Below are 21,486 nucleotides of genomic sequence, written 5' to 3'. Positions count from 1 at the left end.
CAGTCTGGAAGGCTAGAAAAACCCAATGAAAGGAGGCCTGGGGTACCCACACGCCTAATTTTAGCCTGTCACTTATAGTCCCACTTGCTTATTTGGCAGCTGCACCCAGCCACAGCTGCTGAAGCAGATATACAAGTAATGAACTGGGAAGAGACAGACTCAGTGTCCAAGAAGGGGAGTCCACATGGCTGGGGGTGGGCAGGAAGTAGCCCACAGGTCCATATGGTCCCAGGAGCTGACCTGGACCATATTGCCACAAGTGTCCTGCTACCCTTCCAAGTGTCCCAACCCCTTCAAATAAATGGTCTCAGTCCCCAAGGCCCCAGGTCCCAGCTCCCAAATGGGGAGCTAAACTGAGCAAGACAGAGCCCTCACTGGCCTATCTGAGGGCTCCATGCCTGTCCCCGGGTCAGGGCCCACTTGTCTCTCGTGCCAGAGGTGGACAAGGGAAGGTACCCTCCTTTCCTTCTGCTTAGGCTCAGCTTGTGCAGCTCTGAATAATCTTTGGAGCTCAAACACCCCCTGGTCAGACTGAGCCAAAGCTCGTACCCTGAAGGACAGGAGGGAACAGGACTACGGCATCGAGTTGAGCTGGTCTACTCTTGCCCAGGGAATGCCGAAGGAAACCAGGGGTCCACAGAGTTTAAGAGAAGTGGCTCTGTCTTAAATATGGACTCAATCCAGAAATCAATCACTCCTGAGAGTCAACTAATGAGGTTATTTTCCACATGTTTTCCCCAAAACCTAGGCAGAATCCTTTGCCAAGCAATCCATACACTGTCTAGATGCAAAGGACCGAGGACTAAAGGGTCTCTGCTCCCAACTAAGGAGAAGTCACCTTCAACAAAAGGGGTCCAGAATAAGCTCCTTGGCTAGCAGCACAACGGTCTAACAGGGCTCCACTCATACACAGCCTCCAGCCTGTCTAATAGAACAGGAGTGGCTCATACCCATACCCAGTGGCTCAGAATCATACTAGGCCTTTAGCAGGCTGTATTTACAAGGCTAACTTGGGGCTCACTTAGCCAGGTGGTTCCTGTACCTCTCAGCTTCAACTTCACACAAAACACAAACACAAAACAGGGCTAAGGCTAATGTGACAACGCACCCTCTAAGCACACAATGGTTGGTGTCATCTGGCTTTGATCGATCAGCTATTCCTGAACCTCCCTGCCCATTACATCTCCATTATAGCCTTTTTTTTTTTTTTTGAGACTGGGTCTTACTGTATAGCTTAGACTGGCTTAGAACTCACCATATAGCCCAGGCTGGCCTCAAACTCACAATCCTCGGCCTCGAGTGAGACTATAGGTATGCACTCCCACATTCAGCCTACAGCCTCCTTTTCTGCAGAGCTAAGCTCAGAAGCCCTCCAATCTTATCCCTTAGTCAATCCAGAGTTGGCAACACTAGGCTGAAGGGCTCATTCATCAAGGTGAAAGGCAGTAGGCAAAAGAAAACTTCATTCTTTTGTGGTACTGGAGTTTGAACTCAAGACCTTATACTTTCTAGGCGAGTTCTACCAAAATTCTTTCATTGAAAAACAAAACAAAAACAAACAAAAAAACAAAACAAGCACTTTTCTTTAACCCATTTTAGGATGCAAATTTTAAGAAACATATGAACATTCCTGATATTAGGATGCATCTTAACAGTATCTGACCTTCCACAATCACAAATGGCAGCATTTGTTTTCTTTTAGAGTTATGTAAAACAATAGTGATTCTAATCAACAGCATCTTAGGGTGACAAATGCAGTGTGTGGCACTCATCAGATGCTGCTGAAGGTAGGAAAACACCCAAGAATGATCCCCAAGTTTGCTGGACAGAGCTGAAGTGGGAGGGAATGGCTCCAGGACCATTGTGCCCAAGAGCCATTCAGGAAGTAATGGCAGCCTCCAAGAGAAAAATGGAATTACCCCAGGGGAGCTGCAAAAGCAGGGTCAGGAGCTGCTGACCTGTAAGTGAGCGGGCTGAACTGTCTACGCTGGGGTCAGCACTCGAAAAACCCAGTGGACACTTCGTTACCCAAGTGCCCTCTTTCCCGGGGTGGAGCTGCAGCTGCACAGAGAGAAAATGGCTGAGGCTCTGCAAAGGAGGTGACAGTAACAACCCAGGACGGCTCGAGCCTGCCTGTGCTCAAAGCTGCGGCCGTCCATGGGGCACTTACCCTGGGAGGGCTTCTGGAAGGGCAGGTGAAGACACGGAACAAGCACGTGAGTAAAGGAAGCCAGCCATCAGGAAACGCTTGCCCACCCCTGGCACTCAGGGAGGTAAAGCTAAGCAGCCTCTCTGTTAAGGGTCCATTAAGAGGTCTTTTCTTTCAAAAGAAAAGAGGTGCCGTGGCTGATCAGTGGACCCATCTCTGAGCTGGTTCCTTTTGAAGGGCTGGGGAGGCTCCCTGGCTGGTGGACCAAGTGACAGTCCCCATGGCTTTGGGGTCTCAGGGGAGCCTGACTTCTCAGGTCCCCACCAGCTCTCTGCTGTGCCCACCTCTAAAGGCAGCTGGGATGGAGCTGAAGGGAGGGGTGGGCCAGCGCCATTCCCTGATGAGTAGAGGGAGACCCCAACTCTCCAAGCAAGCACCCAAGGCCCTCCTACCTCCCGAGTGATCTGCTTCCGTGTCCATGGTCCATCCATCCTCAGCCCCCAAGTCTGACAACTCCCCCTTCAGCACCCCATTGCTGAAGGGCTCAGAACTGTCTGGCAGCGATGGGCTGATGGCTTTGTCCCTGGGGCTTGAGTTGGTCTCTGTGCAGGAGTCTTCAAGCCCTGAAGTGCTGGCGGAATCTGAGCACTGGCCTGAAGAAACCACTGATTGGACACTCTGGCTGTTGTCTGACATGCAGGTGACACAAGTGGCATCTTCCCTCAGGATGCTTGCCTTGTCAACTGACTCTCCCTGGAGGGTGGCTGGTGGTGGGCAGGGGGCCAGGGAGATGTGGTGTGCGGAGTTCTTTGGCTTCTCGTCCTTGGTGGGGCTGGACATAGGGCTGCTCAGGCAGCTCACATAGGTCTTTGGTGGTGACAGGTCCTCTGCCTCTGCTGGCAGGTCTGGTGAGGCAAGGGTGGTAGCTAGTGGGCCAGCAGCAGACCCTTCTGTGGCTGTAGCAGGCTCGGCAGCATCCTGCCCCAGGACAGTTTTCCGGCTGACTGGGGCACAGCTCTCATCTTTCTGCCCTTGAGACTGAGTGGCTGAGGTCTGATCCTCCCAACCTGCAACCTTGCCTTCTGTGGTGGCTAGCACCTCTTCAGTTGCTTCCAACATCACCTGGGAGATGATCTGGAAGGCGGCCTGCTCAATCTGTTCATTTTTGTCCAAAGTCTCCTCTTTGCCCAGCTCTCCAGTCAGGTCTTTGTCCTGGGCTTTGTCACCTGGGGCCTGAGTTAGCTGGGTGTCTTCCTCCTTAGCCAGCTCTAGACGAGCAGACTCGATGACACTACTTAGCAACTTTCCCACCATGCACTCAGCTATGCACTCTTCACACTCTTTGTTCTGCACGGGCTTGCCCACTGGGGGAAAGTCACTGCTTCCCTTCTCTCCCCCACCTCCTGAGGGGGCCAGGCTGAGGGCCTTGTTGCTCTCCAATTCTAAGAGACACTCCTGGGACAACAGACTTTCTTCAAGAACATTCTCTCCCACCACCACTGCATCGCCAGTCCCCTCAGCACCACCTGTCTCTCTTGCCTTCTCACCAGTGCCATGCTTCTCTGTGGGAGCCACAGACTGGGCAGACAAGCCCCTCCCTGGTACCCTGCTAAACACAGACTCTCGCTTACACACTTCAGCTGCTTCATGGGGAAATGGTACATCCTTTGGGGATGGACGGGGACATTCAAGAGGAATAGATTTGGCTTCGTCACCCATCAGTGCAAGTTCCACCTTTGCACTGTCATCTCTGCGTGTTCCTGACTGTGATCTTATGTCTGTGGTGTTAGGGAGGCTGGCCGAGGACTCTGATCTGCGACGGACTGGGTGCACCTGCAACAAGGCTGGAGGCTCTGCAGAAGGTCTGCTTTCAGTGAACTGTTCCTTTTCTAGCAGCTGTGTGACACTGGGAGGCATGGCGATGACTCTAGGACAGACCTCTTCCGTAGGGAGCACTTCCTTGTGGCCAGCCCTCAGTGATACAGCACCAGCCTCTACCGGCTTATCATTGCTGCTGACCTGCTCTTTTTTACGAGAGAAAAACCACCACCAGCCGAGGATCACCAACATCCCAGGAAGTGCCAAGGGGAAGAATGAGCGGAATTGGATTGCCATCCTGGAAGTGTGAAGTAGTTATGCCTGGGGAGAGTGGAAGAAGAGGGAGAGGGGGGTGTTATGATGACCAGGTAAGAGGGTACAGGCACTGTACACTGACATGGTGCAGTACCTTATTTGGCATTGGATTCTGTTGCACAGACAACAAATGTAAATGCTTTAGCATTCTCTGTGGGTCTTCCATTCCATAGAGGTTGGGAACCTCTGCTCTAGAACTTGGCTTCCCATAGACAGGGGCACTGATCACCACCACCAGGTAGTCTCCTGGAAATGTAGCACATCAGCCCCATCCAGACCTACTGAGTCAGACGTGCAGGGACACTGTAAGCACAAACAGTTACAATGAATGCTAGATGTGATGTGCCCAAAGTGGTGGGGATGAGGGGAAGGGGGGTCATCTCTGGAGAGTTCTTCCACCTTTAAAGACAAACCTCTTTGCTAATATCTGAAGATGGAGCAAAGAGATTGGAAAGTGCAGAGCAGGCCTAGGCAGTGGCCAGGGCTCAGTCACCCCTCTGTGTGACTTTAAGGATGCTACCAAGCCAATGATGGCTCCAGATTGAAACAGGTAACCTTGGTAGGTACTTTCCCTTGTATAACTTAACCCTCAATCACCTGGTTTGGCTCCTGAAAGTTAAAATAACTCATGGAGTGAGAACGGAGCTTCTATTCCACATTGAATGTGGACCCACCAGTTAGTGGATCCATAGGGAACATACACTTCATGGGCCAAGAAAAAGCCTCTCTGGAGAACTTTAGTAGGAGGTCTTCAAAACTTTTCGAATACACCCTGTGACCTAGAGATCTCATACCTGTAATCTCCAACAACAAAGAAATCAAAACCAAAACAAACATACGCCTCTGTGTCGGCAAAAGTCTATATAAGCATGCTCACCAGGGTTATCATTTGAAACAAATTTGGAATTAACCTTCCAGGGAAATCACTGCTAATTACACTGTTGAATCCATGGATATACTGGTGTTATATCCATGTATATCTCATGTACTGACATCAAGAAAGCGTAATATAGAAAACTCGTTATAGACCACCATGTTTGTGCTGTTTATGCCCATATAACCCCATGGAAAACTGGAAAGGACACATACCAGGTTATCCAGTTGGAGGAAAGGGGAGGATTTTGCAAATATAATTTGTGTTCTGCAACCTTGACGAGCTAATTTATTAGTTCTGATAGTTTTTCACTAGATGACTTGGTATTTCTTAACTACAAATAGAGAAAACTTTCTGTAACAGTGGTTCTCCAACTTGGATCCACATTAGTATCACTAGGGAAGCTTTGTTTTTAATTGGTTTTTGAGACAGGGTCTCACTATGTAGTCCAGGGTGGCCTTAAACTCATGATCCTCTATCTCATCCTCCTGAGAACTGGGATCACAGGCATGAACTGGGATCAAGGCACCACCACCCTTGGCTAGGGGAAGTTTTTAAACACTCAAGGCCTAGGTGGCACCCAAACCAATTAAATCAAAATCTCTGGTGAGCAAGTATCAGTACCAGGTTTTGTTTTTATTTTGTTTTAATTCCATGTGATTCTGACATGCAGTCAAGTTTGAGAATCACTGTTCTGTAACATCCCACAACCAAAAAAGATTTAAGGAGATTTGTTCTGTACTTGCAGAAGACCGAAGACAAATCTGAAATGGGAAGGGGAAAAGGGGGCTCAGGATAGGCAGGGAGCACACAGGAGGGCCCTGCCCAACAGGAAGTGGAGATGGAGAGTGAGCCAGATTCTCACCTGGCCATAAACTCAGACTGATTCCTTTCTACCCAAGCAATCCCTTTTAAGCAGGGTCTATATAGTTGTGATTCCCACAGAATTCTAGCAATTCTCTGGTCTCAGGAAAAAGTTTAAATGGAATGGGGTAAAGAAAAAATATCCTAACAGCCACCCTTCCCATTTAACACACAAAGGGCCCAAGGCCACCGATTGAGGTAGGTAGGTGTAAGAGTGGGCCTATTACCCAAAAATGCCAACTATAAGGAGCTCCATCCTCCCCTCCTAACTTAAGTTATCTCAGGAGTCCTGCCTTTCCAGCTGGGACTGGTCACCCCATTCAGCCTCCCAAAACCCTAGAAACTGGCCACACCACAACATGAGAAGCCCAACACACATGTGCACTCCAGCCTGGCTTTGGACCTGCACTCTGGGTGATCCACACTGCAACCTGGATCCTGGGCTCCCATCCAATGCACCTGCAGTTCCCAGTCATGGCTCAGACAGAATGCCCAGAACCAGAACCTGGGCTATAACCCACACCCTAGCAACCCTACCCACTCTCTGAAGCATATGAGGAACATCACTACTGCTCACCTACCCCACTCTCCCATCCAGCTTGCTCTTGGGAGGATTATGGCTCTAATCCCTAACACCCCCAGTCTGAGATTACAACTCAGGAAACAAAGTGACTTTCCCTAACCAGACATCCTCTGTAGAATACTGCTAACTAAGATCACCCAGTCCATGTAATCAAGAATGATCCACCTGGATTTGCAGTGCTCACCACTCCCCAAACTCCAATCCTCGACTCTGGGCTAGAGCCAGAGACCCAGTGCCAAAGCCTGTGCTTCTGGGTAGAGAGTGGCTTACTACGAAGTCCTTCTCCCCAGGATTGCTTCCAGGCATAGGAACCAGATAGGTGAGAGGAGAACAGGGTTTATTTTTTCCTTGCTACCTGGGCAGTTTAATTAGATGGGAGCCATCCTCCAGAAAGAACAAAGACCCTGGGCTCAGCAGCTGCCTGTCCAAGGCCTTGGTTGCAACTCACCAAGCCTAGCTGGGTCTTGCTAAGGGGACTACTGCTGGGTGGCATCTCACAAGAGGTTCCCAATTGTGGCAACTGACACCCCTCTACCAGCCTCCACTTGCCACCAGTCAAGAAAACATCTTGCCCCCTCACTTCCTTATCACTAAGCCAGTCTCACATTAAAGAGTCATCTTGGGAATTGGAAAGAGGCCATTTCCCGGATTTACATGGCCTGACAGGCCTACAAGAGGTGGCATAAGTTTCACCAACCTTCCCTGAATGCCTAGGCAGAGCCACCTGTGCGTGCACAGGTGCACACATACCCCACTTCAGCATCACAAGGCTTTCTCTGCTACCTTCCTTCCTCTCTGGCAGACCCTTATAAGTTACTGTCTTTGTCTTGGACATTTTCTCTTATTTTTGTTTTTAAACCTGAACCTCCCAAGATTCAACTCCAGGTTCAAGTGCACTACAGGTCCCAAGCCTCTACCCTCACAAACTAACTGGAGGCTTCAGTCTTCTCCCCAGCACGAGACAGGCCACCTGCAGCCAAGGAAAAGCCTCCCACACAGATGCTGCAGGGCTCTGCTCTAGGGTTGGTGGGGAGGACACTGGGCTATTTTGAATCTTTTGGAGTTAAACGGCTGCCTGATTATTTTTAGCAGGTCCATTCGCAAGGAATAGATGCATGCTGGCTCCTTGCCAAGTAGTCACGCAGCGCTGAAGGCAGGCATGTGCACAGCCACAGGGTCTTCACATTCATCTGCTCACTCCAGGTTCTAAACAGATCCCTTCTTTCTCTGGAGGGGTACCTGCAGCTTCTCAGAACAGCCTTTGGAGAATTAATGGCCTCACTCCCAACCCAGCTGACAGACCACTAACTGCAGTCTACAGCCTCCTGCAAAACAAGAAAACAATCCCTGGGAATTGTACAAAAAAGTATTGGTCCCAGTGATGCCAATTTGGCTGCAGCTATTATGAAGAGAGCTAATGGAACTGATGGGAAAGTCAATCATAAAAACAACTGCTTGGGAGCCAAGAGCCCAAATCCACTATGGGCTTGGGCCTGGTCGGAGCCACATCCACTTTGTGTTCCAGATGAACCTTCACACATCCTCTCGATTGGAACTAAACATTTCTCCCATTATCCCAGTGCTCCCCACTAGGAGGGTGCCTGCCAGGGACCCTCCAGCTGCAGTGAGGCCCAGCAAGTACTTTATGAAGGCTTTTCTCAGGGCAAGGGAAAAGCACTAGAAGCCCAACTCCTCAGCTATCTCCTGCCTTTGGTAGGAGTTTGGAGAGGAGGAGCACACTCTCAGAGTTCCTGGCCCACTTCAAATGTTTATACCAGAGTGTCTTCCTAATTCCTCATCAGATCACTAACAGTCACTTGCCTTCCTCAGGTAAATCTTTGTAAGTTGCTACAAGATGGAAGGCTCCATCTCTCACTCACTCACATTCACCGCCCCCTCCCCCCACCTCCTGCACCATAAACTCCCAAGTAGGCAGAGAGCCTAGGAGGTTTTCTCAAAGAAAGCCAGGATTTACTTAGGTTACAATGACATTAATTAGGGCACTAATGCCTTTAAGGGTGGGAGAGGGCAGTGCATCCTAGAGCACAACTGGAGGGAAGCTAAGGAGCTGGTAAGGGATGAGACACAAGAAATTTGACCCTTCCAGTCAAGGCAATGGGAGCCATACCAAGTGGCATAGCAGCCACCTGGTCAAAGTGAAACAGGTCACCAGAGGTAAGGGCTGGGATGATCCCTCTCTAATAACTGTTGTCCAATATTGGCAGTCACTTAGTCAGGGGGTTACTGAGCACTGGAAATGTGACAAGTGTAACTGAGGAACTGAATTTCTAATTTAACATAAGGTTAATTTAAATAGCCACATGCAGCTGGTAGCTACTTACTAGATAGTCCAGACCCCAAGACTCATGAGGGCCTGACCAAGGCTGCAAGGGGGGCACCTACCTGGCTAGCGGTCCTGCCAGAGGGTGGGGCTGATGGTGAGCCTGGGCTACTCTCCCAGAGCAGCATGGCTGGGCCAGGAATCACAGTGGAGGAACCATGCCTCAGATATGCTGGTCACGGCCCAGGCCCAGGGTTCTCTTCATCCTTGGGGACCTAAGCTAGTTAACTCATGAGGGTACCCTCAAGATTCCATATTAGCTCACAGTGGGGCTGTAGGGCCTGTTCAGGACTGTCCCCACGCCCTCCATTGTGATAGCCCACAGCAGCAAGCCAGCAGTGCAGCCAGATAGCTGCACTCTGGAGCCACTGCTGCCCTTCCTGATAGACCAATGTCAGGACATCACAGAACATGTCTTGCAGAAGAAGGGCCAAGGCTTAACTCAACATCTGGGTAGAGGACTTGTTCAGTGAAGCTTCTCTGACCAAAATGGAAAATGTGTCTAGAACCAACAGCTCCAGGTAAGAAGATCTGGAAGCCAAAAATCCCATCTCTGGAAATGGTTTCTTCCTCTTCCAGGCTAATTAAATGTTAAACTAAGGTTAGGTATGGTAGCTCATACCTATAATCCTAGCCATTCAGGAGGCAGAGATAGGAGGATTGAGGTTTGAGGCCAGTGGGGCAAAAAAAGTTAGGAGACCCTATCTCAAAGAACAAGCCGGGGGTGATGGTACATGCCTGTCAATCTTTGGAAGCAGAAGTAGGAGGAGGCCAGCCTGGGAAAATCTGAAAAACAAATAAAGTAAAAAAGGGTTGGGGGTATGGCTCAAGTGACAGAGCATCTGACTAGCACAAAGCCCTGAGCTCAAACCCCAGTATGGCCACAAAAATGAACAAACAAATAAATAAATACATAGAGAGTTAAACTCCCAGTTTGGAAAACCTGGTAACAAAGGGAACCACACAACTTAAGAGTGCCAGCCTCACTCCTCTCAAGTAATGGGGGAAACTCAGCCTACCAAGGTCTTCCAACTGCTTCCCCTGGGGACAAAGATTCTGAAGACTCCATCCAACACCCTGTTCCTCATCCCAGGCTCTTGGCAACCACATGCTTTACAAGTGAATTCCGTCAGGCTCCTGAGAATGGCAAGAAAGCAGATGCAAGAAAGTACTCCTGGGTACACGGAACCCTGTCTGAAGCCACAGAAGACACCATATAGGACTGACTGCCCAAAAGGTGTAAAGCAGTGGTCTAACAAGCACACTTCAAAGCCAGTAAAGATGACATGAACCTTCACAAGGAATCAGAAGTGGTTTTTTGCCACTTGGTGAGTGGCAAAGACCCTCCTCACCACCACCTCCAGCAGGCTAGGTAAGATTCCCCAAACCACAGCCTATACAATACCATAACCATTTTTATCACATAAAGACATAAGAGAGTGGTTCCTATTCAACAAATAATTTATTGGCACCTACAGGTTATCAAATGCTGGGAAGAAATGAGTAAGATAAGGCGTTGCCCTTGAGGGACTTAGAATCTTTCAGAGCCTTGCGGGGAAAAAGCCATGACCTCTACTGCAACGAGCTTGGTATGCTGCCCTCTGCCTTTGGCCAACTGAGTGATTGGTACAATACACAGATAAGTGCTGGCCATGGGGAACAAGCAGGAAACAGGGTGTCAGGTGACCCAGACCCAAGGATGTTTGAATGTCCTGGGGCGGTGATGAGAGGATGTAAGGCTGGATGACTAGCATCATAGAAGCCAAAGAGAGTTGGGTTGCTCCATCCAATATGCAGACTTTCACTCAATAGCCCACTTTTCACACCACTTGGTGCCAAATCCAGATTCCCTTCTCCTTTATGACCTCCAAAAAGTCATAAAAGCCCCTCTTCTGGTCCCCAATCCCATGTTGAGCTAATGCATACCTTCAAAGGTATCTGCCTTGCTGTACTTATCAGCTTGGTTCTTATTGGCCATTCACATATCCTCAGCAGCAATTACAGGATGTGTTCCATCAAGAAAGGAGAGGAAAACAGATCCAAGAAGGAACGCAACAGAAAAGAAGGAAATTCCCAGCAGGACAGGGAAGCAAAACCAGCAGAAAGGGATACATCCCAAAAGCAACACGGAACTCCAAGAAGCCCTGGTATGTTCGACCACATGAAGAGGAGCGTCCCACCAATGGCATACACTCTACAGCAATGGTAGAAGCTCAAGGGAGAGTCAGGGAACTGGTGAGGGAATCCAAAGCAAGCAAAAGAAGGGCCAAGTGTGATGGTGCACATCTATAATCCCAGCACTCCAGGTTCAAGGCCAGTCTGGCTACATGGCATGTTCCAAGACCAGACTCTGTCTCAAAGAAGAGAGAGAGAGAGAGAGAGAGAAGATAACTAACCAGGAGAGAAGGAAAGAGGAGAACATACATACATAAAAACAAAAACTTTGCAGCCATAGACAACATTTATATCATAATGTATACTCTGAATAGCAACTTGTTCAAAAATTGTGCTGCTTTCTGCACTGGGAGGAGGAAGGAAGAAAAAAGTGTAGGAATGAGCAAAGTCCTTTTCTCTCAGAGTAGAAAAGCAAATCAGATAATACTTTCTAAAAAAGAAAGCAAGCATAAACTCTTTTCAAAGAGGTAAGCCGGGTGCTGGTGGCTCACATCTGTAATCCTAGCTACTCAGGAGGAAGCAATCAGGAGGATTGTGGTTCAAAGCTGGCCTGGGGAAATAGTTCATGAGACCCTATCTCAAAAATACCCAATACAACAAAAATAGGGCTGGCAAATGGCTCAAGTGGTAGAGTGCCTGCCTAGCAAGCAGGAGGCCCTGAGTTCAAACCCCAGAACCACCTTTAAAAAACAACAACAAGGAAGCTGCTGGGCTCTTTGCAGAGTTTCGCGTTTCTGGAAGCCTAGTACCCTCACTCTTAGGATGCCACGTGGAGGCCGAAGCCGCACCTCCCGCATGGCCCCTCTGGCCAGCCGGGCCCCTCATATGAGAGCTCCACCCAGGCCAGCACCTGCAGCTCAGCCACCAGCAGTGGCCCCAACTTCTGCAGTTGGAGCACCTGTGGCTGCGCCCTGGCGGCCTGGGCTGATGGCCCAGATGGCAACCACTGCAGCTGGCATGGCTGTGGACTCTGCTGTTGGGCATGCATTGGGTCATGCCGTCACTGGGGGCTTCAGTGGAGGTGGAAACGCTGAGCCCTCCAGGCCTGACATCACTTACCAGGAGCCCCTGGGAACCCAGCCGGTGCAGCAGCAGGAGCAGCAGCCTTGCTTTTATGAGATAAAACAGTTTTTAGAGTGTGCCCAGAACCAGGGTGACTTTAAGCTCCGTGAAGGCTTCAATGAGGTGCTGAAACAGTGCAGAATTGCAAATGGGTTAGTGTAACCAAGAAGCTCAAGTGGAATTGAAGATTGCCTCTGATGACCAAGTTCATTTAACATCAAAATACAATAGTGAAACGTAGAGTGTAAAATCACAATAAACCTCTTCTTAATAACCTCATGGCTTCAGAGTGGCCACAGAAGAGGGTGTTGTACCTGTATAGTTTCCACTGACATGATATAGAGTTTGGGACTGGCAAGTGTTTGTGTGGCTTCCTTAAACAGACTGTTTTGATGTTATTTTGAGTTAATTAGAATAAAGTGATTTTCTTCCATGGAAAAATAAATAAATAATAAAAAACAACAACAACAAAAAAGAGGTAGATATAGCTGGGAGGACAGCTAATAAAATTAAAGATATCTGCCATGATAAGAGAACAGGAGTGGTACACACAGGACAAAGAACTGTCCTTTTCTATCTTTTTGTTTGTTTTTTATTTATGTATTTCTTTTGTGGTAGTGGGGATCAAACCCAGGACTTCATGCATTCTAGGCAAGTGCTCCACCACTGAGATACACTGCCAGCAAAAGACTGTCTTTTCAAATCTTTTGCATAGTCAAAAAGTCAAATCTGATTGGGGATGTAGCTCAATTGTAAAATGCTTGCCTAGCATGTGCGAGGCCTTCAGTTCCATCCCTGGCACTGCACAAAAAATAAATAAAAGTTTAAAAATCAAATCTTTCTATAAGAATCCTTTGGAGAGTTGGGGGAATTAGATAGTTTCACTATGTAGCCCAAGCTTCTACTGCCACCACCTTCCAAGTGTTGGAACTACAGGGGTGCATCATTGTGCCCAGGTGCAAAGCAAATTCATTCTTAAGCCATATACAATAGGGATGGATGCTCTATCACAAATTGCTTCATGTATTTCTTGTTAACCACAATAGATATTCATTAGTGTCAACACATCTACATACGAACTTGTAATGTTTTCTCATAATTGAAGGCAATTTTGTTTCTCATACCTCCAAACTGGCCTGGTGATATAACAGTGATAATCAAGAGAACATGCCTACTGATTAACCTCTCAGGAACCAAGGCAACAAACAGTCTTCTCACTCTACTGAGGGCTAGCTAGCATCAGGGACCAGGAACCCTCAAGGCCAGTCATTAATAAAGATGTTAATAATAGCCACTATGAACCAGGTTCCAGGGGGGACACAAGGAAGAGAACTCAGGAAGCAAAGATAAAGGGAAGGGAAGGGCAAGGACTTAAATTTCAGATAGGAACATATTCAACAACTTACTGCATCTCCCACTGGTTGAGAGAGCTCACAGAGCCCCAAGGCACCCCCTGCATGTACTGAATTAACTACAGCTCTGTGCTAATAGAAAGGCAATGGGGAGGATTGGGAGGACTGAGAGGCAGTCCCTTAGCCCTGGGGTTTAGATGAGAAAGGCTGGAGAGGGTATGTGGAGGGGAAGCTCTAGGCAGCAGGGTGAGGGGAGGCCTCTTGGAAGAAGTGGCATCAGAGCCAGCACAGTGAGGAGCCATGCCAGGATGTGGGGGGAGGCAGGAGGGAAAAAGAGAGAAAGTTCCAGGCAGGGAGAACATGTGCCAAAGTCCTAAGGCTGGAACAAGCTTGGCTGACTCAACAGACTGCAAGAAGGAGAGGCCAAGATGGGGTCAGAGTACTGCTGCCAAAGAAACGGCTCCGGCATCCCCGCAGAGGCAGAGGCAGCACGTAGGGGAGATCTGGACCCACCAGAACTCTGAGGAACTGAGCTCAGCAGAACTCCTCCAACGGGGAGACTGATTGGCCCCAAGAGCCAAGGGGTTTTTATTCTTAATTCACAAACTGAAGCTGCTTCTAGAACCTATTCCAGAAACAAGATGCACCTGGTGAGGAAAAAGTGTACATGTGTGTGAATGCTCTGCATGGAAACTACAAACGGGCTCACTTTTTTGAGTCTCAGGAAACGCTTGCCAGATAGGCCTGCCAACACACTACACGTTAGTTGGACCCTTATGTTCTGCTCCCCACCCTTGAATGGATCTGCTCCAGTATAGAGGCAGCTCAGCCCCTGGAGGCGGGCACTCACTTGCCTGCAGTCCCACTTTTTTGAATCAGACTGCAAAAACAACCTCTCCAGCTAAGCCATAGGCAACAGAGGGCCTTATATGGCTTGAAGCTTTCTTAATCAGAAGCAGATAGATGGGCTGGAGTTGGCAGCTCCAAGGTAGAAGGAAAGAGGAAACAGAAAAAAAAAAAAAAAAAAAAGGAAAAGAGAGAGAGAACAAAGTGTGGCATGGGGAACAGGCAAACTTGTTCGTCAAACTCCTTTTTCATCCCTTTACTGCCTCAGTGCTTCCCAGGAAAGAATTCCTACTGGGGGCAAGGCTTTGCCTCCTCCTGTGCTTGATTTTGGTTTAAGCCAAAGGACAGCTGTAATCAACCTGGGAGTCAGTCCATGCTTTAGAGGTTATTGTGCCCATTTAGGGACCAGCCCTTAGGTTGGGAACTTCACAGGAAAATGGGCTTCTATGGTTTCTTGAGAAATCAGCTGCATGGGTACCATGGGGTCCTCATTCTCCAAGGCAGCACCTCTCCCTAGTTCCCCAGCTCACTGACTGCCTCAGATCAGTCACATGCCTGCCTGGCCCAGGAGGTGGAGTTGGGCCTGCCCAAAAGAGACCCAGAATAGAAAAGGCAGCCCAAGACAGTTTAAGCTACTACCTCTCCATAGCCCATGGCATTTTCTAGGGTGGTTTTATTCTCTTCCTCCCTGATTAGGTGACAGCAGTGGGACTCGGCAGCCACATGCACTTGGCTCTCCTAAAGGATGCCACCTGCTAAAAATAGCATCAGCACATGTTTGGCAGAGTGGGCCATACCAAAGTCAGAGGACAAAGCCCAGAGGTCAATCTCAGCACTCCCTTTTCTGCCAGAGCTGGCTCAGAGTGCATGCAAGAGCTGGTCTCCCTCCAAGGCAGTTTGAGGAGTCAATCCAGCTCCTTCTTTGCATATCTGTCCTCATAGATGGCACACCCAGGTCATGGCTGAAGAAGAGGGTGGGAGGCTGTGTTTGAACCCATCTTACAGCCTCCTCCAAGCAGGACCAGGCTACTCCTGGGTGACAGCGTGTTGAGGGCCAGTGGATGGTCTCATGACCTCCTTGTGAGGTCTGACAGGCCATGTTATTATTAGTTAGGGAATGAGTGACTTCAAGGTCAACCTGCTCAGTCTTCAAGGTAGTTTCCAAGACCCTGAGGCACAGCTACAAAGTCTACTAGGCTTTTTTTATTCATAGTCACTACTTGTGCATTTCAAAGGTACATTTCCCAGATGAAAACAGGGCTTTAGAAAGAGTAAAAAAAGTGTAGAATTATAGCACAAAGGACTGGGTTCAATCCAGCACCACAAAACAAAAAGCCAAAAATAAAAGGGTAGCAGCATCAACTTCAGCTTCCTGCAAAAGAATAACTTCCTTCACAGGGTAGGTCCAAAGCCAGCCCAACCCTCCTAACTTACCCTCCTCAGGGTCTCAGTTCCAAACTAGAGATGCTTACCATTTAGGGCTGAGAGGAGAAAAACCAGTGTGGTTAAAACAACTCTCCTAGACAGGCACAGTGGTGCACACCTGCAGTCCCAGCTATGCAGTACACTGAGGCAGGAGGATCACTTGAACTTAGAAGTTTGAAGCCAGCCTGAGCAATATAGCAAGACTCCATCTCCAAGTAAATAACAAAAAAGAAAACAATCCTACTAAAATGTCAACAGGTGCTCACTAAATATCTGCTATGTGTGCTACCACTGGCTCTAAGGAAAGGGAGGTCTCACTGCACACCAAAGTCCAGTCTAGCATGGCTCAAACACAGCACACATGATGGGCTCTTGGAAATAAAGCCAACACTCCCAGACTCACACCACACACCCACACTTCAGGATCTGCACTGTGGCCCCAGTCTCCCGTCTTCTATAGAGACATTTAGATGGACTGCAGGTACAGAGTGAAAATGTTGAGCGCCCAGACCCCATCCTGGGGTCCTGGAGGGAATTAGCAGGTCAAGTAGCATATCTGGTGACATCTGACCTTTGGAGACCAAGGACAATGAGCACACATTGGTGATACGCAGGCTCTCAAACCAAATGGGCTATCTAAGGGCCAGGCTCTTCTTCCTCATGCTGTGTCCCCAAGCCCCCCTCACTAAGCTCCTCTCTACACTATCTCATAACCATTGACTCCCTTCCCAACTGTAGACCAGGACTTGCTTCACATGCCATGGAGAGAACAGATACAAAAATAACTTGTCACCAAAGCTGTTGGGTTTATGGACTATGAAGACTAAGTTCAAACATGTGATACTTTACAGACATTTACAAGTTGGGGCAATTAAACTTTTAGAGTTGGGCAAAGAACATTCTAAACCAGTGCTGTCCAACAGAACTTTCTATGATGATGAAAATGTACTCGACCTGCACTGTCCCAGACACATCCCTCCAGCAGCCCCAAGGAACATAACTGAATGTCTTTAACGTTCATTGACTCTCCCATACCAGTTGAAGAAACTGAAGACCCAATAGGCCAGGTTTTAGCCTGAGCACTGTGTCAAGGTCAGGGACTCTTGCCAGCTGAGCACAGTGGGGAAACAAGCCTCATCCTCTGAGCTTTGCATACCTTTACTTCCAGAATTCACCTCACACTCAGCTTTGTAGTAAACACAACCAGCCAGCATTATAGGATGGGAACTACTGAGACTACCAAACAGAGCCACAGAAATATCCAAATGACAAGAACCCAGACAGGATGAATTCATGCACCACTGATTAAGAAGAGGAAAAGAAAGTTAAAGAAAAGGAGCTGGGCTTCAAGGCACATATCTGTTATCCCAGAGACTGAGGCAGGAGGATCGACAGTTCAAGGCCAGCCTGAATTATAGTGAGACCCGTGTGTCAAGCAAAAACAATAACAAAAGTTAAGCGAGGGCTGGTGAAGTGGCTCAAGTGGTAGAGCACCTGCCTAGCAAGCCTAGCAAGTGTAAGGCCCTGAATTCAAGCCCCAGCACCACAAAAAAAAAAGTTAAGGTAAAGGACATCTTGAAAATTACTTATTGCTGGGAAGTCGGTCCTCAGAATGCCGGAAAATAACACACTGCAACAGTCTATAGAGAAAGCAGCAAAAAATTGGGAGAAAGCCTAGGAAATGTACCTTGGTTCTTCTCACAAAACCTTCCAGAGGACACGTCCAACCCTACACTTGTTAGTTTCTACACCCCTCAGTTTGCACTTCTGTTCTGGCCATTCAAGCAATCCAGAATGACCTCCAGCTTCACCCTCAGCCTCCATTGCTCTCTCTGAGACTCGGGGGAGCATGAGGATTAAAAGATTAAGGGGATGCTCACATGCAGCTGACCTCACAGAGAACTGTTAAGGGACAGACCAGCATCCTCAGCATCCTAGTTCCCACACTCCCAGGAGCTACTTCTCAGCCAGACCGTGTCCTACTCCAAACATGCTCTCAGCCCCAGCCTTCCACTGCCCAAGTTTAAAATGAGGTGCCAGGGCCAACATGCTCACTCAGCAGGGTGCCATATACAAGGACAGCATGATGTTAAATACTCATTAAGTGAAACCTGTGTGAAGTACTATGTCAGGGAGGGATGTAGGAGAAACAAAACTTGCCACAGGAAGCAAGGTTCAGGACTAACACATATCCCCACTATACAGATGAGCAAACTCCTACAAAGTATGAGATGATTTTAGTGGGCCTAGGGACCCAGAAATCCCAGCACCTCCCCTAGAAAGACTGATCACAGGTATTTACCCATACCAGAAACCACAACAGGAATACAAATCAAGGTGCAGAGAGGCCCAGGCATGGTAACCTCACAAGGAAGATTAGGAAAGGAGTGGCTGGGGAAAACAGGCCAGCTCTCTAGGCACATGGGCTGTAAGCTGCCTGCTCTTCAGTGCCCTAAAATGCCAGCTTGATCAAGACATCCTGACCCGGGAGACTAGGCTGCAAATTGTGGGGAAACCAATTTGTCTACCTTTTTCCTCTTTTCCTTCCAACCAAGTAACTAGGTCAGAGGCTAAGGGGAGCAGTACTCATAATAAAATTCAAATCATTCAAGTGATTCAAATGAAAGTTAAAGGAGACACAGGGATTCCTTGGGGGGGCGGGGGGAGAACTGCTTAAGTACCTATCATGTACCAAGCAGTCTCAACTCACACATAGGACTTCTATTCTTCTTTAGGATGAGAAAGGGAACACTGTGGAAGCTATGACCAGTCTGTGTCCTAAGCCCAAGAATAATCTGAGTTACCAGGTGACAGGACAAATTGCTTTAAAATATTGATGCTCAGCCACCTCATACTAGAGGTGCATCACCTTCAGCATCTAAGCAGGTCACTTACAACAGGTACCTGTATCTCAGCTGTCATCTTGCAGTGACCAAGTGTGAATGCATTTTCTACAAACAGTTGGGAGGCAGGAGAGATTCCTACCTGAAGACTCCACCTGCACACATCTACTAGCCAGGTCTCACTCAAGGGGTTAGAAGGCTTACCAGAACAACCTTCATGACAACAAAGCCTATTTAATTCAGAAATTGACTGAAGCTTTAGTGATCTGCATGCCTGTAGGATACAAAGGACTTCCTCTAACCTAGGGCCATATTGTACAAGAGTACACCCAGGGATTATTACCCAGTACCTATAAAACTAGATAGAGGTGAAAGAAGAAAGGTTCAACAGAGCCAAAAATCTCCCAAAGCAGAACTTTACTTGATTCCAGGGCTCAGAAAGAGCCTTAAATAATCAGCAGGTGAACCACTTGAATTCCAAGAACAAAAGAATTAGATAAATGATCAAGTTATTCAGGCCTTTTCAAGAATATTCTGTACCTTTAAGAGCACAGTGGCTAAATGGAGCTAACAGTCCAAGCTTTGCTTTCTAAATAAAGTTAAAAGTTAAAAAAAACAAAGATACTAATTTGGGAAGGACTTAGCAGCTAAATGAGCATGTAAGGTTATTAACTGCCAGAAGTAATAGCTTTTGGTGAACAGTAATTGCGACATGGAAAGGTAGAGTGAGGTTGCAGACCAACTAACAGACATGGTTGCCTCAGGTCCAGCAGCCCAGATTTCAATGCAGGAGTTAAATTTAAACACAGAGCAGCCTACACTCCAGTAGGGGGAAAGACAGGCAGTTTAACATCACTAATTGCCCTGCACATACACTCTACCCTACTGGGCTTGAGAGGCCTCCACCCGCACCTGGAGCGAAGTCCACCGGGTTTGTGTTAACCACAACTCAGGTATAGAAAGCTCCTGTCGCCCTAAGCATCCCCTTGGGAGAGGAAGGTCCTGCAATGCCCAGGGTTTCCCTGAGGTCCAGGTCGCTTCCGCACAACCCATTATCATCAGTACATTTCCTTTCTTATTCTCCCTGGGAGAGGAAACGGGAAGAACCATAACCTAGCACACAAAATAGCTGAACACGGGAAAGCCCGCCCCTTGGCCTCCCCAAGCACATTTTTACCTATAACTCCGAAGCCTGCGCGGTCTCTCCAGATCGCCTGCGGGGGCGCGGGCGGTGCGCGACACATGACCCCCTGGAACCACCCCCCCAGGCGTGAAGTCAGCGGGCACACGGGGCTGTCACGGACACGCTTAAGGAGACTACAAATGCTGACACTGGAGACACCCAAGCCCTCGACCTCCGGACACCAACCCTCCGCCGCAAACACGCCTCGGGTCTCAGCTGTCTTCCTGCCCATTCACCCCGCTCCACCTGCCAAACCCTCAATACTTAGTCCCCCGCAATGAACTCCAGGGGCTGGACTACCTGCTCAGTTTGGCACTGCCGCCGGACCAACCCGGGGGACGAGACAACCCGACCCAGAAGTTAGGTGAGGCTCCAGAAGTAACCAATCCAACTCCTGTCCTCAGCAGGGGAAGGGGTCTCCAAGGAGCTTGGGCAGACGACCTCGCCCTTCAGAGCACCTGGCCCTGCCCACAACCCGCCCAGCCGAACGTCTCTCCGAGTTCAGACTGGGTACACACGACCTTTGAAAAGTAAATGCGAGTGGGGCTGGGCGACCTTGGGTGGGACGCGCTCTGATCCGCCTCACGGGCGGGTGTGCGCGCTCGGGGAAAGTTAAGGCGCGGTGGGGCGTCCCAGGCGTCGCGTCCTCGCCCTCGCCCCAGAGGGCGGTGACGCGCGTGGGGGGAAAGCCACAGCTCCGAGCGCCGCCCCGAGCCACGCGCACGCGATCTGTCATCCGGAGCCCGCGGGCACACAACCTGGCGGGGTAGGAGGACCAGGGGGCGCGAGGGCCAGGGAGGGCAAGACTTGTCTGTCCGACAACGGCACGCTCCGCGTCCTAAGTCTCCGTCCCCGGGGTACCTGGCGCGCGCGTCACACCCTGCACCTGCACCCCAGGATCGCCATCACCCCGACGGCTGTCCCTCAGGGCCCGGCAGGGGTCCGCTGGCCAGCTGCTCGCGACAGCCTCAACTTACCGGCTCCTCAGTGACCGTCGGGGTGCAGTGTCCTCGAGGCAACACCACCCCTCAACCCCCGCCTCGCCTCGCCCCTCAGTCCGGCCCCGCGGCGCAGCACCCGGGCCGCTCCCCCACGTGCTCGCCCAGGCCGGGGTAACACAGAGACATTAAATACTGAGGACGCGCAGCGACGTGCCCGCGGCGCGACGCAAAGCCCCGCCCCTCGCCCTGGTGCCCCCGCGTCCCCGCGCCCCCAGCGCCCGCCCGCTCACCTGCGCGTGCGCGCCGCCGGCCTCTCCCTCCCGTACCGCGCGCGCGTCTCCCAGCTGCGCCAGAGGGGGCGCGGTCTGGAGCGCTCCGCTAACATCCCGGAGCCGCCCGGGCCGGCCTTGGCCGTGCTCTCGCGAGAGGAGCTGTAGTCTCGTTGGGCCCGGGAGAGAGGCCTGGGTACCGCACTCACCGCGGGGTGATGCGGCGATCCTTTGCCCGGTCACTGCTGCGCCGGCTGCTCCGTTTCGGACCTGCGCGGTCTCCTGCCTCCGGGCAGAAAGTCCCCTGGAAAACGCCTAGAGGCCGGCGAGGGGCAGGGATCTGTCTTCCCGGTAATCGGTAATCGTCGTAATATCACCCTGCATAATTAAGTGTCATTAATAATTTCATCTATAAGTGTGTACTGTTGGTACCCGGTACCACTCGA

The 21,486-nt window shown here is 49.7% G+C and overlaps 1 protein-coding gene and 1 pseudogene across 6 annotated transcripts in view; one reads left to right on the top strand and one right to left on the bottom strand.

Moving 5' to 3' along the window:
- Akap1 (A-kinase anchoring protein 1) overlaps nucleotides 1-21,385 on the bottom strand; it is a 31,485-nt gene extending 10,100 nt beyond the window's left edge. Inside the window, exons 1-3 of one of the 6 annotated variants that reach the window (XM_074046118.1) lie at nucleotides 12,179-12,305; nucleotides 9,683-9,730; nucleotides 2,602-4,288 (exon numbers count right to left, since the gene is read on the bottom strand). In XM_074046118.1, coding sequence (XP_073902219.1) covers nucleotides 2,602-4,264 — 1,663 coding nt within the window. In that variant the 5' untranslated portion in view covers nucleotides 4,265-4,288; nucleotides 9,683-9,730; nucleotides 12,179-12,305. Of the gene's footprint in view, nucleotides 1-2,601; nucleotides 4,289-9,682; nucleotides 9,731-12,178; nucleotides 12,308-20,130; nucleotides 20,275-20,807; nucleotides 20,967-21,061; nucleotides 21,182-21,249 lie in introns of those variants that run through there. The other 5 variants (XM_074046120.1, XM_020179881.2, XM_020179878.2 and 2 more) reach the window with 5 other exon arrangements.
- On the top strand, nucleotides 11,848-12,611 carry LOC109696718 (coiled-coil-helix-coiled-coil-helix domain-containing protein 2 pseudogene; annotated as a pseudogene).
- Nucleotides 21,386-21,486: the final 101 nt, after the last annotated feature.

This window comes from Castor canadensis, chromosome 11, assembly GCF_047511655.1.
Source record: "Castor canadensis chromosome 11, mCasCan1.hap1v2, whole genome shotgun sequence".
In the NCBI taxonomy this organism is placed as follows: Eukaryota; Metazoa; Chordata; class Mammalia; order Rodentia; family Castoridae; genus Castor; species Castor canadensis.
The sequence above is the reverse complement of the archived record's forward strand: the minus strand, read 5'-3'. Positions and strand labels throughout refer to the sequence as shown.